This window comes from Teleopsis dalmanni, chromosome 2, assembly GCF_002237135.1.
Source record: "Teleopsis dalmanni isolate 2A chromosome 2, ASM223713v2, whole genome shotgun sequence".
Lineage (NCBI taxonomy): Eukaryota > Metazoa > Arthropoda > Insecta > Diptera > Diopsidae > Teleopsis > Teleopsis dalmanni.
The window spans coordinates 188,406,527-188,424,366 of record NC_051847.1 but is presented as its reverse complement, the minus strand read 5'-3'; the positions used below and the strand labels follow the sequence as shown (position 1 = coordinate 188,424,366).

At 28.5% G+C, this 17,840-nt stretch overlaps 1 protein-coding gene across 1 annotated transcript in view; it reads left to right on the top strand.

Moving 5' to 3' along the window:
* Nucleotides 1-17,258, top strand: part of LOC119676398 — a 68,284-nt gene extending 51,026 nt beyond the window's left edge. The window contains exons 2-5 of the mRNA XM_038087636.1: nucleotides 4,106-4,160; nucleotides 6,902-7,059; nucleotides 14,941-15,104; nucleotides 17,210-17,258. Coding sequence (XP_037943564.1) covers nucleotides 4,106-4,160; nucleotides 6,902-7,059; nucleotides 14,941-15,104; nucleotides 17,210-17,258 — 426 coding nt within the window. The remainder of the gene's footprint in view (nucleotides 1-4,105; nucleotides 4,161-6,901; nucleotides 7,060-14,940; nucleotides 15,105-17,209) is intronic.
* The last annotated feature ends 582 nt before the right edge of the window (nucleotides 17,259-17,840 follow it).

Here is a 17,840-nt window from a genome sequence, read left to right as displayed (position 1 = left end):
TATTTACCAAGGACATTGCTGCTTATCTGTCTACGTATAAAATGTATATATCACATTTTATGTATTGCTAGCACAAATTATAACTAAAGATTTTGTTTAATAAAAGAGAACTCATTTAGGGCACCATTATTGCATTGAAGTATAGAGTTTATTTAATAGAAGTAGAAAGTCAGAAAGTCCTTGAGTTTATTTGAAGAGAAATATATGTTTTGAAATTTATAATAATATATTTAAAATATTTGAAATAAATTTATTTTTAAATCTAATCTAAAGAAATCTATTTCGAATATTACAGCATGTAATAGTGAAGAAATTTAATTATGAAAATTAATTTTTAATTAAGGAAATTCCTTGACTAAGCTTGTAGCTATTGTTGAATATTTAATTAAAAATATTTTTGTAATTAATTTTAAAACAAGCAATGGTTTTGTTTTATCCTTTTCAGTAATCTATTTTTCTATAAAAGAAGACTGTAAGTTAAATATCTTATAATTATTATCAAATTAGAAAATGAAAATTTATTTTAATAAATAAATAATTTTAAAATCGAAATAACATGCATTTCGTATTTCTTTGAATAAACTTGTATAAGTGCAATATGTAACGATATAGGGATACATCAAATAAAACATTATTGGAGAACTTCAAAAAATAATCAAAACATAAAATATGCTTGTACTATGTATTTTGCATTAATATGAAATGTTTTGCATTCCACCACTAATGAAAAATTTAGCTCCACTAATTAGCTAAAAATAGTTCATTATGTTATTATATATTATGCTATATATGGCTAAATACAATAATCTCCCCTATAATGCGGTACCCATTTAACGCCTTTTCATTATATTTCAATCCTTCGTATAACATTGGCATTCCCCCATATAACGCGGGGACTTGTACCCCATTCATAATTAGCTTCGCAAACCTTTGCACGTTTGTATACGAGATGTACGGGAATTAGGGGTATTCCCGTGTTTCCCTATAACGCAAAACGAATCTGCCGCGTTATAGAGGGGATATATTTATTAGTGAAATTTTACAACTGATCCAACACGACCAACGCCCAAGCTATCATGAGATAGTTATCAACAGATAACTAAAAATCATTCAAATGAGATTTTGGAATTACTTAATAAAAGCCGATTAGGCAAAGACACTTGGTGTTCGGCTACCACATGAATTAAGGTGGATTTGATTAGTCAAATTAACTTCCGTGAACCCCTGCTAAAACGCTAGGAAATCGCGATGAAAAATTGATTAAATATGACAATATGCAATGCAAGTGATTTAGTTAATAACCCATAACCCTCCACAAACGACTTCAAAGCCTGAATTCACAACATACAAGATTATGTTGAATGTTTAACAAGATTGAAAAAAATTGTTTAATTCAAACTGCTCCAGCCCGACCTAGTACAGTTATAAATTCGGTAATGTTTAGACTGCTTGAATGAAAGCTAACAGAACTAGCCAACAGAAAAACTGTCGAACCAGACACATCTTTGATGACTCGGAACTAATTAAAGAAGCTTGGTTTGAAATTTTAGAAGCATTCCAACGCTCGCTCTTCTCTCTTCCTCTCTCTCTTTATCTCTCTGCCTCTCCCTTTCTCTCTCTCCCTCCCTCTTTCTTTTTCTCTATTTCTCCCTCTTTATTTTTCTCTCTCTCTTTCCCTCTCTCTCTCCTTCTCTCCTTCCCTCTCTCTCTCCTTTTCTCATTCTCTCTTTCTCTCACTCTGTCTCTCACTCTACCACTCTCCCTAGCTCAAAGAGCCAGTCAAGCTTTTCGCTGATAAGCCACTTAAGTTCTACACCAATGAAATTATTAAGCTCCCCGAAAAATGGCAAAAAGCCATAAATAATAATGGACAAGAATTTGTTAATTGAATCTTATCTTCAATTAAGAAAATTTTTGTTCACAAATGTATCAAAAAACCACGAATCCTTACCATATTACCAATATTTGATCCTTTTATTCAAGTCATCTCTTCATTTTAGTTTAGATTTGTTAACACTGGCTAGTATTTAATAGAACACATGTACATTACTCATACCCGTTAGAGAGGTAGTTATAATATGCCCAATATTTTATCCTCTAACTAGTGACATTCAATCCCCCCAAATATTTCAATTGCCTTAAGCACTTGGCTTTGCATGGAACATGTCCTGAACCTAACTTTCTTTACTTTCGGATATGTTGAACCGTGAATATGCCAATTATTATTTTGAAACTCTCCAAATGAATAAATCAGATATATGAAAGTTATTTTGAATTCTTGCTATGATTATTATATGATTATATGATAACTTTAATCAAGTCCCATAAAGCAACAGTTCCTATTGACGATATTGTTTACAGTACTATCACAATAACATTTACAACCAGTTTTCAAGTTTTTAAAGCAGTCAACAATACTGCAAATGAAATCGCTTTATCCGGTATCCTTAAAGCATCCTTTGCGCAAATATAACAGAGCAAATGATTATAATTGTTATTTTTTCTTTATTTGTGTGTTTGCTATTCCTATTGTATCCATTTGTTATACGGAATAGACAATATATATTCACTTACAAACACATACCGTACACCCCTTTAGCAAAATAAATAAGCAAAACTGCAAATACATATGTCAGAGACACAGTTAAATTGTCATTGAGGCATTTTATATGTGCTTTCTGTTGGAACATTTTTCCTTGGTATATATTTGCCATAATATATCCTTGTATCTTGCAATGTTTAGCACACATATAAAATATTTATTTTTCTACAAATGAGTGCAATTTGCTGTTCCATTGTTTGGTCAGTAATTATGCAAAAGGTGATTGGACGAGAGACTGGTCATAAACCAGACGGAGCTGAAGGAAGAGTAACACTTCAAAGTCGAGAAAGTGACTGCATACCAAATGACACTCGAAATTTATATTAGCACAGCGCTCTGGGGTAGTAAAATAAATTTTATAGATAAAAAGTCAATCTTCTTTATTAATTATTTACTTTTTACTCTTGCTTAAGCCATATAATAATAAAAATTGGCATAAATAAAACAATAGAATCACATAAATCCGCAAACTTACAAACTCAGTTTGGGAGTAAATTAGGATTTGAATGCATTTTTAATGCAGGCAAAAAGCTTTTAGCTAATTTTTTGTATACAAAATGCACAAATAAATGCACATAAATATCCTGCATCCTGATACGTAAATCTAAATATGTTCGGGCATGTGTGAGATTTTTGGTTGTGTATTCTGTTTTATTTTACAAATTAAAATTCAAGACACATTCACTATTATGTTTCATGTTTTATTGTTGCTTATGTTATGCATTGGCACTAAGTGAAAAATAAAATTGTACGTTTCAGTTTACAAAATGGAATTTTGTAGTTTGTAGTTTATACTTTTAGCTTCAATGATGCAATATAAAGTGCAACAGTAATGCAACAAGAATAGCACCAGCAACAACAAAAACAACAACAACAATGCTAACAACAACTATATACTCAGAAGACAACATCACAACAAACCAATTGCCTTAAGCAACAACACATCACAACTCAACTCCAAAGGCTACTGCCTGCCTGCTATGACCGAAAGGATATTTTCTAGTCAGTCATGTTGTTCCACACAAGCATTGTTGTTGTCCTTTTTGCTGTTGCTGTTGCTGCTGCTACTGCTTCTTCTAGTGCTGACTTCATCTAATAAGGCAGGCACTGACTTTAGCTACTTGCTGATAACAGTCACGTATGTTTCTGGAAATTCATTTCGAACTTCATATGCGAGTGTTGCTGGTACCTGTGTTTCTGGACAGGATAAACACACTCTTATTTACTTGGTTTTCTGCAAGAACTGCAACAAATATAAATAAATTTAAGCTATTTCATATTAAAAATCAATTTTATTTCAATACTGATTGAAGGAGAAATAATTTCAAACTAATTCAATTTTATTTCTTCAAGCAAAAGCTGTAATAATATTTTTCAAAGTGAATTACGTGTAGCATATATGTATTTTCGTATAGATACAATACATATGTTTTAACAGTATATATGAAACAAGAGTTTTTTTTCATTTTTAAAAAACTTACAAATATTTTTCTTATATTTCAGATACTGCGTGATATACGGCAAGGACTTTTACAAATGAGTCGTGAAGGAAGAATAGGTAAGTTCTATACTTAAATTATTGGTTAGAATAATTTTCAGATCCACTTTAGTACAAAATACATATTAGACAAATAAGTTAGAAACTATTTAATGCACTAAAGATTGATATATGAGTTCAAGATCTTTTTTTGAGATACGCCACGCCTTAGCAAACCTTCAAATATTTTTTATATACACTAATTTAGATAAGGCTTAAAATTCCTACCAGGAATATTTTTTTTTATAATGGTAATTAACCCCGAAACACCACCCTTGAAGTGTTCATATTACCTTCAGAAACAGAAAAACGTCACACTGGGTTTTGTTAGGTGGATTTGATACTTGCTTGAACACTTTCATTAAATTATTTGCTAAGAATCTTCACTACATTTGATTTGTGCAATCGCGGAGCACTCTAAAGTATAACTGCAAAGACCTTACATCTAAATACTTCGAATAAAATAACACGTTTAAATTTTGCATGTTAACACATTGTAATGTTAGACTGTATCTTTCCATCTCGTTTTTCAAATTGTAAATGTGGTATATTTTTTCCAATAAACATTCCTTTAATTGAGCTTTGATCGACTACTAAGTTATGTTCTTTCAAGAGAGATATTCTGCAAAAAGACACGAGGTAGATGTATCTTTATTAATATTTCTTCGATCTTAGTATATACAATACCACAAAATCAACTCCATGATTCATAGTGATATTTACGAAATCTAGTTTAAAAATGCGTTAACAATATGAAATAAAACAGCTAAGCATATTAAAAAACGGAAAACTCATAATCATAAAGAAAATCTTAATATTAAAAGTAAATACAAGACACTGAATTAAAGACACAACGTATTATATATACTATAATATAAATAAAGTGAAGAAGAATTATAAATATAGTATATTATTTTGTAATTACTAAAAGTAAGGAATACACATTCTGTGTAAATTGTATTATAGCCGTATTTCCGAAGAAAAATTTGGTTTAAAAAAATTGTACACCTATGAGTAGGCTTTGTTTGGAAGACTGAACTCTTTATTTATATATAAAAAATTAAAGTTTTATTTAAGCATAAAAATACTTAAAAACTCTTCTCGACTTCGTTATTTGAAAAATATTTTATAATATAAAATTTCGGCTCTCTTAAAAAATATACTGACTGTAATAAAAACTAACGAAACAAAAAAATATTTTTATAAAATATTAAAAGTAATAATAAGTAAAATAAAAGTATTCAAGGAGAAAAAAAAGCATAAATATTTCAAACTTTTTTTTACTAATTTAAAACAACTTTTTTTTTCTCAAATTTCATGGCACAAAATTTTCTTTGCTTGAAGTTGTGTTGTGCCTTTTGTGAATTGTTTGTACTCTTTTCGGTTGCATTGCAAATGCTACTACCGTAAAATGCAGCACTGCGCTGTCGTCTGCAACTACGTTAACTCTCATGCATAAGTGAGCAGAAAATGTTATGTCCGCCTTTTAAAAAGTACTCCCGTAGAATCACACATGCAAATCTACTCACACAACACACACACAACTGAAATTACTTACTCATATTCGTATGCATGCTAATGTTTCACAAAAGTCGACTAGCAAAATTTTTTATTGTTAAATTTTGTATCCTTTACTGCTGTTGTTAGTGCTGCTGTGCAATTGCAGTTGCAAAAAAAAAGGATAAAAGTTTTCGTGCAACAGCGCGTAAAACAATATTGCAAATGTACAATTTTTGTTGCATATTTTTCGGCATTTTGACATTTAACTCAACCACTTCACTTCACTCCTCTCGACAAGCTTTTGTAATCATATGTTGATTGTCAGGAATTCATAAAAATTGCAGAGAATTTATCCTTTGTTAAAAGTTTAAATGTTGCATTTGTTTTGTTTTGTTTTGCTTTTCTTTCCTTTTTTGTTTTTTGTTTTTTTGTACTGTAATTATTTCAGTTGAAAAATTTAGGAATTAAATCTACTATTTTGAATTAATTACCGTAAAATCTTTCTTAACCGATTATTAGAATAACAATCACATTAGGTGAATATAAAGAGAATAAAAATTAATTATCATAAGTGTTTAGAATATTAGTTAAAAAAATTTACACAACCATCCTTCCGTGTCAATGCCCATTTCTAGCTAGGAGAAGATCTAAAATCTTCAGACCTTTTTTCTTACTGGCCTGATCGAGCTGTATGCTTGTAAAGTAAGAAACTAAGATAAATTCACAAAGCTGTTAGGTTGGTACGCCTTTACCTAATGAGAAAGTCGTTGCCTTTCGGCGTTGGTCGTACACTAACCTTCTAATCTATGTATGAAGCAACAATGGTACTACAGTGGTACTACAAACTGCCTTTATTTGAACTCATTCGATTTTCTAGGAAACAACAACGCCACTCCAACTTAACCCAACTTTTCCCAACCTATTTATTGAGCTATGATATCCATGAAAGATACTTCTTAATAATAATATTCAAGTGCTTGTAAATTTGTTTTAAATTTCTTAAGCTTACATTTTAGAACTACAACTTCATTTAGTCCTATATTGTTATTTTAGTGTTCCTACACATTAACCTCCAAATATTGTATAGTATTTAAATTTTTGTAAGTACTTTTATCTTTCCATCAATTTCTAATTTTAAACTTTTTTCTACCTTATTCATTTGTTCTAAAGGACTTTATAATTTTTATATAAAACTATGAGATTGTATGTTAATATATGCGAATAGTTAAATAATTTTTTAAAATCAATTTCTGTATTTCTAGATGATACATATATGTATGATGATGCGGTGCGAGGTCCTCACTACGCTATTGGTGGCATACATCATCAAGGACATTGGTATGACGAACCACCATATGAAAGTGATCCAGATGACTTCTTAATGTCAGGTTTAAACTGTGGTCCAGCGGCTACAATACAGGTATATTAAGTTTATATATGTTATTTTAATAGTTTATGGATTAGTCGAATAAAAGTTTTATATATATTATTATAGTTATAAGTTGAATAAACAGAATATTATGCATAATATATTTATATATATATATATATATATATATATATAAATATGTTAAATTTAAAGTTCATATCTAAAAGGATTATATTTTTAAATATTTAGTCATTATTGCTCACAAATTATGATTTACTTATTTCTTTAAGACTACGATCGGCAGTAATAAATACCTACTAGCATGGCAAAGCTGTATTTTATTATATGAATAATTATGTTAATTAGACTAGTAGAATTCTAATATATGCTACGATCGAAGTAGCAAAACTGGTGTCAATGTTAGTAATCTACAAAGTATAATATTACTTTTAACCAGTAAAAAGGAGCTATAGAAAAGGAAAATGAAACACTTTTATAAACATTTTCAGTGTTGGCAAAACTAACAAATTCCATATAGAAAGCCTACGAACTAATGAGCCGTCGGATATCCCAAAAGTAGATCTTCCAAATGTAATCGCTTTCATCAGCCTTTAAAGTCAGTTTTAAAACTTACCATTTTATGCCTAACTGTGTGATAACTAAACCACTGCTATTCTCTACTAGGCCAAAAGAAAAAGCTGAACTAGGAGCATAAAAGGTGCATAGGAGCACAGAAAAAGGAAAATTAGAAGATAATAGAAAAATAAAAGGAAAATATAAGAATTAGAAAATACAAATAAATCTTAACATAGACGAATTTACCATAACAGCGACAAACGATTTTTGAGCGTTAACTGTAAGGTTACTAATATTTTATAGATTAGACTAGATGGATTTCGAACGAATAACCTTTCAAATTTTAACATATCTGCAGTTCATTTACTTACTAAAGTATAGTACGGACTATTGCACTATTTGCTATTGATTTGACGGTGCCATATTTTAACAAGTAGATTGGGCAGAAGTTAAAAAAATAGAATCTATTAATTATTTTCTAAATTTTTGCTGAGAAGTATTTACCAAGCGACTTTAATGTCTATAAAATCATTCATCCACTAACCTAGCAGAGATAACGAAACTGGATTTATTGAATCTTCTTAAGTTTATCTCTTAAGCACCACATTGTTCAGCCAGAGTAATACACAGATTTAACGAGGGTTAGTGGACCTCACCTTTCAGACTATCTGGAGGGAAACACAATGTGCAATAGATTCTCCGATTGGTTGTATTGATTAGCATTTGTTCAATCTTTTTAGTTTGGTCTCCTTTACACCACATGGTTCAACAAGGATAATATACGGAGTTAGCGATGGTTGGTGGACCTCATCTTTCAGACTAGCTGGAGAGAATCACAATGTGCAGTAGATATCTCCGATTGGTTATATTGATTCAGCATGCACCCTTCTCAACTTAACCTAATCAACTATTAATTTATGACAAATTGCTTTTACCTTTAGTACATAAAGATGAATAAGAAAAATTGATTTGAAAAAGTTGACATATTTGGAAAGAAGGTTTGGTTCAGGTTTACTGATGCTGCAATGTGATTCATACCGATAATTGTACTAAACTTCAGTTATTTACTAGTTTCTAGCAACCTTCACACTAACAAATATTGAACCTCAGTAGCACATTTGTCAAATTAATTGCGAAAATGTGAGCATTAAGTCTCTTTTTGATATCATCACAGACTGATAGCCAAGATTGCAAAACCGATTTTTTTCTTTGTTGCATGGAATAAATTTATAAGATTTTTATGGTATCTGAGATATCTCTTTCATTACATTATAAATGTCTTCACTAATCTAAAATACACTTTATTCAAATGAGTATGAAGTGTGTAAAAATCACAGCTCGTAGAGCTCTAAAATTCAAGTGCACGCTGAGACATACTTCAAAGCTTGTAAGAGTTTTCTTGAATTTAAAGATTTTGCACCAGAAGTAAGTGATTTATGCACTTGCAAGTGGCTTTCAATACAAAGAATATTCAGATTGAAAATAGTTTTGTAAGGAATAGTAAATAAAGTCAATTTTTTTAACATGCAGTAGTTTGACTTCTGAATTTCGATAGGTTTTTTTTTATCTCAAACGAGTCGAGCAATTGAAATCAATGAAGCAATCTCTCGCAATAGAGACTCAATGCACTAATAAAAATCTCGTATCTCCACACACCCACAAAATGTATATAGTGTAGTGAGTACTTGAATTTATCAATGGCGGTCTACTTATATTATTTTACAGGAAGCTGAGATATTTTCAATTTTTAAACTATATTCTCTTATCCTTTTTATGGTGCGGATTCTTCTGTCTTCTAAGCACTTTGCAAATAGACAAAATCGCTGTTTGAATTTATGCGGCACATTCGTCTTTGTTATTTTCCATGATTATCGCTGCGACTGCGTTGACGCTTGTCAATTTTACTTGCTTTATATCTTCCGCAACTTAAGAATCTTCCAGTTATCTTACAATACAGATATATATACATATCTATATTGTATGTAGAGAGTCTTGTAGTATAAAGTTTTTGTAGTTGCAGTTGTTTTTTTTTGCCTAACTAAGCTGTTTGGCTGCTGCTTAAGTTCCTTGGTGCTTGTGCGACTTAAGTTGCATTTTTCGTTTATTTACTGATGAAGTTGCTCCATGTTTTGGTTCCTTGCCTGTTGGAATGCGGCACGCAAGTTGCTCATTTCGTTGTCTTTGCTGCATTCACATAGCGAAAGTTTATACTTTTACTCACTGGGAGTTTTTATCCTTTTCAATTTTTAACAATTTTTCTTCTTCGTTTTTGCTTAGCAAACATTTTATTAAATTATTCGCTAAATTATTTTTTGTTGTGGATTGATTTTGAATTTGTTTTCCATTTCAGTTTTGAATTTGTTGCAATCATTTTTCAATCTACAAGTACATTTTTATAGATTTTTATTAAATGTTTATTGACAAGTGAAATTGCATAATTTTTTATGAATTTTTTATCGTTGGGTTTGCATAGAAGTTTGCCTCTTTTTGCGACTAACTTTGGGAATAACTTCGATTTTACATAATTTTTGAAAAGTCTTCCTTATTTATCTTTTTGCTTCGCGTTTGGCTCTTAAGTACTTTGCAAACTTGTAGATATTTGTGGCTTTTGATTTGGGTTGATTTTGTGGGTTTTATCCATTGGTTTTCTACTTCCAACTGAAATTCAATAAAATGGGTTTTACTTTGATGTCAAATTTGCTAAAATTTGTGGCTTTTGTGTGCATGTACTCTCCTATTTTGCATGTTCATGAAGGAATTCCGGAATATTAGGTTGAAAAAATTCTAAATCCTTTGCTATTAGAATTGTGACAAATTTATAATTTATTGCATTTGTTTGGTTTTATATGTAAATATAGTTTAGAATATGCTCAATGCTAAGCTGTTGCAGTTTTTATTAATTTAAATAAACTTAAAATGAAATTATTATATTTGCAATGGGACCGCATAACCTTATTTATTCAATTATATTTGATTTGAAATCAATGTGATTTAAATTAAATTTAATTTCAGTTCACAAAATTTTCTTAGAAAGAGCAATATTTACTACAGTTATAACTAAGAATTTAATAAAGTAATTCATATTTGACAGGGCAAGAGTTCAACCCTTGGTATCTGCAGTCTCAAAAAATTAGAGAATTATTTCCAAGACCACTGATGATGGGTATTTCGCAATATTCGAAAAAGCTAAATGGTCAAACAAAAATTCAATTTTTTAAAATAATATATAAAAAATAAGGTTTTTTGTTGTTGGAATTCACTTCTTCTCGATAAAAACCTCATTATGAAATATACAGTTTCTATTAAATGTAATAGTCACTTCCGTCTTTAAAATGACATTAAATTACAACTTATAAAGTAATTTTTAAATTTATAAAAATTAATAATTTAATAAAAAATTTATTAATTTATTTAAATATAATAATTATATCTAGTTAATATAAACAATAGTTTATATTAAAAAAATAGTTTTATTTCACATAACTGACGTTAAAAATCAATTTAATATAACCTAATATAATATTATGATAATATGATATTAAAAATCTCACTGAACCAAATTCTTCTTCCAAAAATTGTCTGAGAAGAACAGCAAATACGCACTGAAGATAGAATTCATAGACAATAATTGGAGTGATATGTGGTCACTCTCTTTTGAACAAGCATAAACTGTGGTTAAAACCATCAAAAACATCCGATTATAGACTATGTATTTATGAAAGAAACATATAAATATCCCACATATCTTCAGAGAATTCCCATACTTTATACTCTATAGTAGTCTATAGTACAATTATATAGAATTCCAAAAATAATTGATCCATGAATCGGTATGGTCAAATATCGACATAGAAAGGATTAAGACTTATATGGATAGAACTGAAATCTTTCAGTGACTTTAAAACGGGCAAGCTACAGCGGACGCACAGTCATGAACACTTAATAGTCGAGTTCGTATAACAACTAGGACGAGGCTCCAATAAATCATTCTCTGCAGTTGTGTATCATAATGTATATCTTTATGCTTAATATTGTTATATCTTCTTTCTTTCAACGACTACTTTTCTTCCTTATACAAATATACGAATTATATATTCGAACAATATATTGCCTATTAATTTCTGATTTTCTGATAACAAAAAAAGAGATTTATATTTCAACTATATTTCGCGTTGAGAACACCTCACCATTAAGAAAAGCATTTTTTATAGTAGCTATAGAGAGCTGTCTAGTAGACATTATACAGAAATCGGCAGACAAAGTTCAAAAATTATTGCTCAAAAATTGTACACCATTGCAAATATATATAGCACGATTTAAAATATTACTGGAAGGCAGACAACTTTCATTATTAACATTTTGCTTAAAAAACTAAGAATTGATCGTCTAGTGATTACAGAGTACAATGTAATATACTTATTTTAAAATTTATTCTACCTGAAATATTGTTGTCATATAAGTTAACATTAAGTCTAGGGTACAATACAATGTCCAAAAAATTTATGCTTTTTTGGGCATCTATGAGATTTGATTTCTAATAAATATTGAATTTCCTGAAATGGAAGTAATTTAAAAGTACAAATTTAAATTTTACAGTATTGACATACTTTTAATGAGAATATTTTAATTAATTGTCATTTTCATAATAAATATAATAACTCATTTAATAATTAATATAAGATAACACAAATTTTTTATTCTCAGTAAATATTCGAACTTGATTTTAGTAAATATTTACTTACAATGATTACTTACAATCATTTGATAATTTTTAAATAAGTACTTGTTTCAAGAAAATATTTATTTTAATTAATTGTCATAGTGGAATAAATCACTATGTAAATAATACATAATATAAAATACTAAAAAACACAACAATTCTTTCTTGTTTATTTAACTTAAGTAAATATTTACTTAAAATACTCAACTAATTGTGCAAAGGTTCGGAAAAAGCATTTAGTTTAATTAATTATCTGATTTATATTAAATTGGGTAATATAAACTTATTATGTAGGGAAGATAATTAGCAGCCGTATTTTCCTTTTTTAGATATTCAGAGTATAAAATTTATAATTATGCAGTTACGTCTGTTCTTCAACTCTCATGATTTGTTAATGATAATGGCCTGTTATGATTTTATATAATCTCTGTGGGATCCCTAACTAAAATACGTTCGTTGAACAATTTTATCAATTTTTATCATATAAATATTAAATAATTAAATCAACATCAAGATCTCATCAATAACATTGATAAGTGCCTTGTAAATTACAAAGTATATTTTGCAAAAAAAGATGTAGTTAACAGCACCAAAAAAAGGGCCAAAAAATGTGGAAAAAGCAAAGCCAAAATATGCTTAGATATATCTGGGAATAAATCTGCATTAACATTTTCAACGTTGAAATATTGTAATCTTGAAGTTGAGCAATGCCATGTAAATTTTATAATTTTGTATGCAAAGAAATTGCAGCTAACAGCACCAACCGCGTGCCTCAAAAATGGAAAAAAAATCGCTAAAAGATGCGTACATATTTATAGAGAGAACCCATTTATAAACATATTCAACGTTAAAAATATTACATATTGTTAAATAATAACAGGAACAGAACTGAGTTTTCATTATTTTCTTCATTAGGGCTATTTGCTACTTAGTTATCCGATACAGAGAATGGTTTAAGTAAATTATTCACAATTCTACTGTCTAGTATTCATAATAACGGTTTTAAGATATTGTGTTATCTACCATTTTATTGAAAAAAAAAAACTGTCTTGTCATTTTTATATTTAATTTAATAACTATGTTTTGCTATACTGATTTAGAGTATTCTTATCTAATTATTCCACTTAAAATTTCGGGGACTCTTAATTTTTTATAATCGTTAACCTTTTCTATTAAGTCTTTACGAATTCATAATTTATTAAATTATGTGTTTATTTTTAATGTTTAAAAAATTGTATATGTACTTATATAACGATAACATTATACTAGCAAACTAACCTAGTTTTGTATATCTCCTGCTATTATGGTAGATATTCAAGTCTTCTACTTATATGCATTAAATAAAGAGTGAAAAGAAATTTATATAGAAATTTAAACGAGTGTTCTAAGCTTCCAATGTTTCTGTTAAATATATATTTTCCACTATTTTTATTTATTTAAATATATTACTGTTAATATAATATATATAATGTTTTAAAAGATATGTATTTCTTTTAATTAAAAATATTTTACTGTGTTCAAGAGAGACCATTTATTATTTTTATACATATTATTTTATATTAATATTATGTTAAATTTTATTTTATACAAATTATTTTAAAATATATACATTTATTTAAAACAATGATGGATGTTATTTTTTTATTATAATTGGATATATTTTTCCAAATTTAAAAGATTAATCATATTTTGTAAAATATGGTTATGCACTATATATAGCGCAATAAATTGTCTTCTCAAATAAAGAATTGAAATAGTCGTAAATTTTATTCACATTGGTTGGAAACTGTGTTAAGCACGTATTTCAAAAATATAATTTTTTTTTGTCCTCTTCAAATAGTCACGCTCAACTTATTTCAGAATCTAAATGATCGATTTCACAACAATTACATACACTACTCTACTCCCTTTCATTTCATGAGAAAAAATATATTTTTTAATATTAAATTGCGACAATTCTATCATCACTTGTCAATTTTTTTCATTTTTTTTTTAAATTTAATTGATGTAAAAATTTTACTGTTCGGAACACAACCAACAGAGTATCATATCGAACTAAAAAATATTTTAAAAAAAATATAATTAAATTAAAATAGAAATAAATTTTACTTCCGTGCCTTTCAATAGTCAGAAATATTCGAATAAATTGTAAATATTGCAAACAAAAAAAGAGTGAACTGACAAAGCAAATATTAAGACAAAAAAAGTGCTTTTATTTATTCAAAAGTGCTCTAGTTTCAGTAAAATTAAGCCATCAAACTCAGTGTACGAAGTTACAAACTTTTCAACTATTTTGATTAATTAAAATAATTCTTGAAATATTTCAAAACTGTTTGAAATATAAAATAAAATAGATGCAAGTTGAAAGTTCGTTTTATTAAAGCCAACATTTCAATTATTTTGTGCTTTTTGTATACATTTGTATCTTTTGTGGAGCCTTAAAGTTGGAATAGAAACAATTTTTAAGCTTTAATTTTTGACTGTAAGAGATACATCGAGATTTGAATTTATGTTAACCACAGCTACAGAAAAACCAAAACAAACAGCAAACTTTTTCAAACTTTTTTAATTTTTCATAAATTTAAAATATTTCATTTTCTCCATTTACATTTACCATTTCCTTTTCTAATTTGCAGGGCGGCCGTGTACGTTTCACTTCAAATCGCGAAAGTACGGGCGTAATTTCATTAAGATCAGCTGGAGATATTTCACTACCACAACGTGGACCACCAAGACGCGGTCTTATCGTACCACAGCAGCCACCAAATCCACCGACAATAATACCATTAACGCATGCCAGGTAAGTTGTGCCCTCAGGAGATATAAAATTTTCCATCTTACCAGAAAAAAAAAATATAAGTACTCACCAGTCTTACACTGCCAATGCCTCACTTCTATATACCTATATATATATATTTTGTGTGATGTATTTTGTTACCTTTTATTTATTATGTTTATATGTATTTTTTGTATATTGTTGTTTTGTTGGTGACCTATTAATAATAAATACAAAACAACAACAACAACAACGGGAGAGAAAAAGAGCAGTAAACACAAAATTTTGCAAAAATAAAGTAAACACAAAACGTGTTAAATGAAACACCTTCATCTTTGCATTATCCTTTGGCAGGATATTATGCTAACCGCAATGCTACTAAATATATAAACTTCTACGGAACACACACAAATGGCACAGATACAAATAGTCGTCACCTATGCCCACTTTCGTAAGTTACTCCAGTATTGGATTTATTGCGAACGTATAAATATTTGCCGTAATTTGTTTAGCATGCCACTAAGGTTGTGGCTTTTTGTTATAATAAGTAGGAAGTAAACAGGGTGTGGCGATGATTGCTCGGATAACTCGTAAAATAAATAAATATATATATAAATATATAAGTATGACTTTACACAGCAAAAGTATCCCTCTTTTATTCTTGCATACTTTTCTGCAGTTACTTAATTACTACATCAGTCACACGGTGCGTATGAGTGTTGATAATTTTGGTGGTGTTAGAATTTTTGGGTTAAGTAAATCTAATGTTGACTCTGCTAAGCACTTGTAATTGCGTTAAGCTTTTAATCCTTGATACTTGGCAAAGTTTAATAATGAACAATTTATTCACTAAACGTATTGAAATAAAATTGGCGTGTATGTGAAGAGATATTTATGTATATAGTGAAATCTTGATTAAACTCTGCATCTCTCTTAACGGTGTAATGCTTCTAGTCTCTAGTTTTTATTATTCTTTAAGAGATTCTTCGTTTTTGATTGTTGCCAAGGTATACTCATATACTCATCTATACTCATAGTATTAAAATAACGGATACATGATAGCAATGTACGAAGACATGATAGGTATAAATAAAGAGCAAGATCAAAAATCTATACATCTGAGTAAATGAGATACAGCGTTCGCTCTGTGAGACAATATGAAAGATATCACGCATAGCACAGGGTAAATGTACTGCAATTTACTAACTGAAAATAATAAGAACAAAAAGTGTATTTATGTCTCTATTTATGATTAAAAGCTTTAAGCTATCCGATTAGTTAAATATAAAATTTGCATTTATGATCCTTTCATATATGGAAAAATTACATAAAAATCTTTCCATTTGATAGTATTCAGTTCAGAGAGGAACAAATGTTCTTAATTTATAATAATATTCATCTCAAGCATATTGTTCTTATCTAGATATTAGAGATAATATATATGTTATATTAATATCTATATATTTAAACACAAAATATATTAATATTAAAAGCCTAATGTATTGATCAATGGGACCTTATTAAAAGCCATTATATATAGCTCGGCTATTTGGTCCATTATAAAGTATGAAAAGAGAGGGTCTCACTTTATTCTTATATTGCGTCTGTTGCATCGTATTATTTTTCCATTTTTTTATCCTATTATTTTTCCCATTTTGTTTTTCTTGTTATTGTTTACATATAGTACAATAATTAAATAATAATACAAGCACTGTTAAATCAAATGTTTATATTTAATTTATATTCCTATATTGAAACTAAAATATTAACTAAGTTGAAAGCTAGGTCAAATATAATAATTTTATCATATTTAGTTTAATTTCAATTGCTTTTTCGTGGTTTGTATTTGCAAAACACAAAACCGCGTTAGCAAAAACACTTGAGATTTTATTTAATATATACAATTATTTGCCATTAAATTTACAAACAATAAAAGCAATAAAATTTAATTTAATAGTATTAATATAGATTGTAATATTCATTCTCACTAAAAATTTTATAATAATTTAATAGTTACATATATAAAATCTATCTGTTATAGTCTAATACTTATGCATTTATAAATTTAATCGATTTAAATTTTATAAACAAATTGGTATTAATATTTAAACTAACAAAAAAATTTAAAGAATATTTCCACAATTGGCTCATAGTACATCAGAGAAACCTATCAAATAGAAATATCAAGAAATAATTTAAGATAAATTAAATTCTTTTTAACAAATCGCTGTTATTTAAAAAAAATTTTTACCTAATAATTTTCTCACTGACCCATTTCAATTGTTTCTCATGACATGACCAAGTCAACGATGTCGCTGGATGTTGTTTTGCCGAATTATATCAATGTCATGATAAAGCGAATATATAGCTCATGGTTTATTTGGATGCGATAATCGTCATCAACTTATAAAGAATCAAAGATCTTACAAAGAACTGTTGTCTCGTAAACTCGACACTACTTTATCATTCTGTGATAGAATACATGCTTTTGAACCATGCAAAAATTCATGTCGTGAATCGTAAGTTTTGTTTTTCAAGAGAAGCCTCTACAACCCAATTTTCCATTGAACCTTTAGTAGGACAGTGTTGATTCTTCATCTAATTTCTACGCTGATATCGTTGTTGCTGATTACGGTAGTGCCAAGGTAGTTAAAATACTTAACTGGTTTAAAAGTACAGTCACCAACCACCAGTTCATTGTTAATATTAGCCGACATTTACTTTGTTTTGCCCTCATTTAGTGCTAAGCCCATTTTTTTC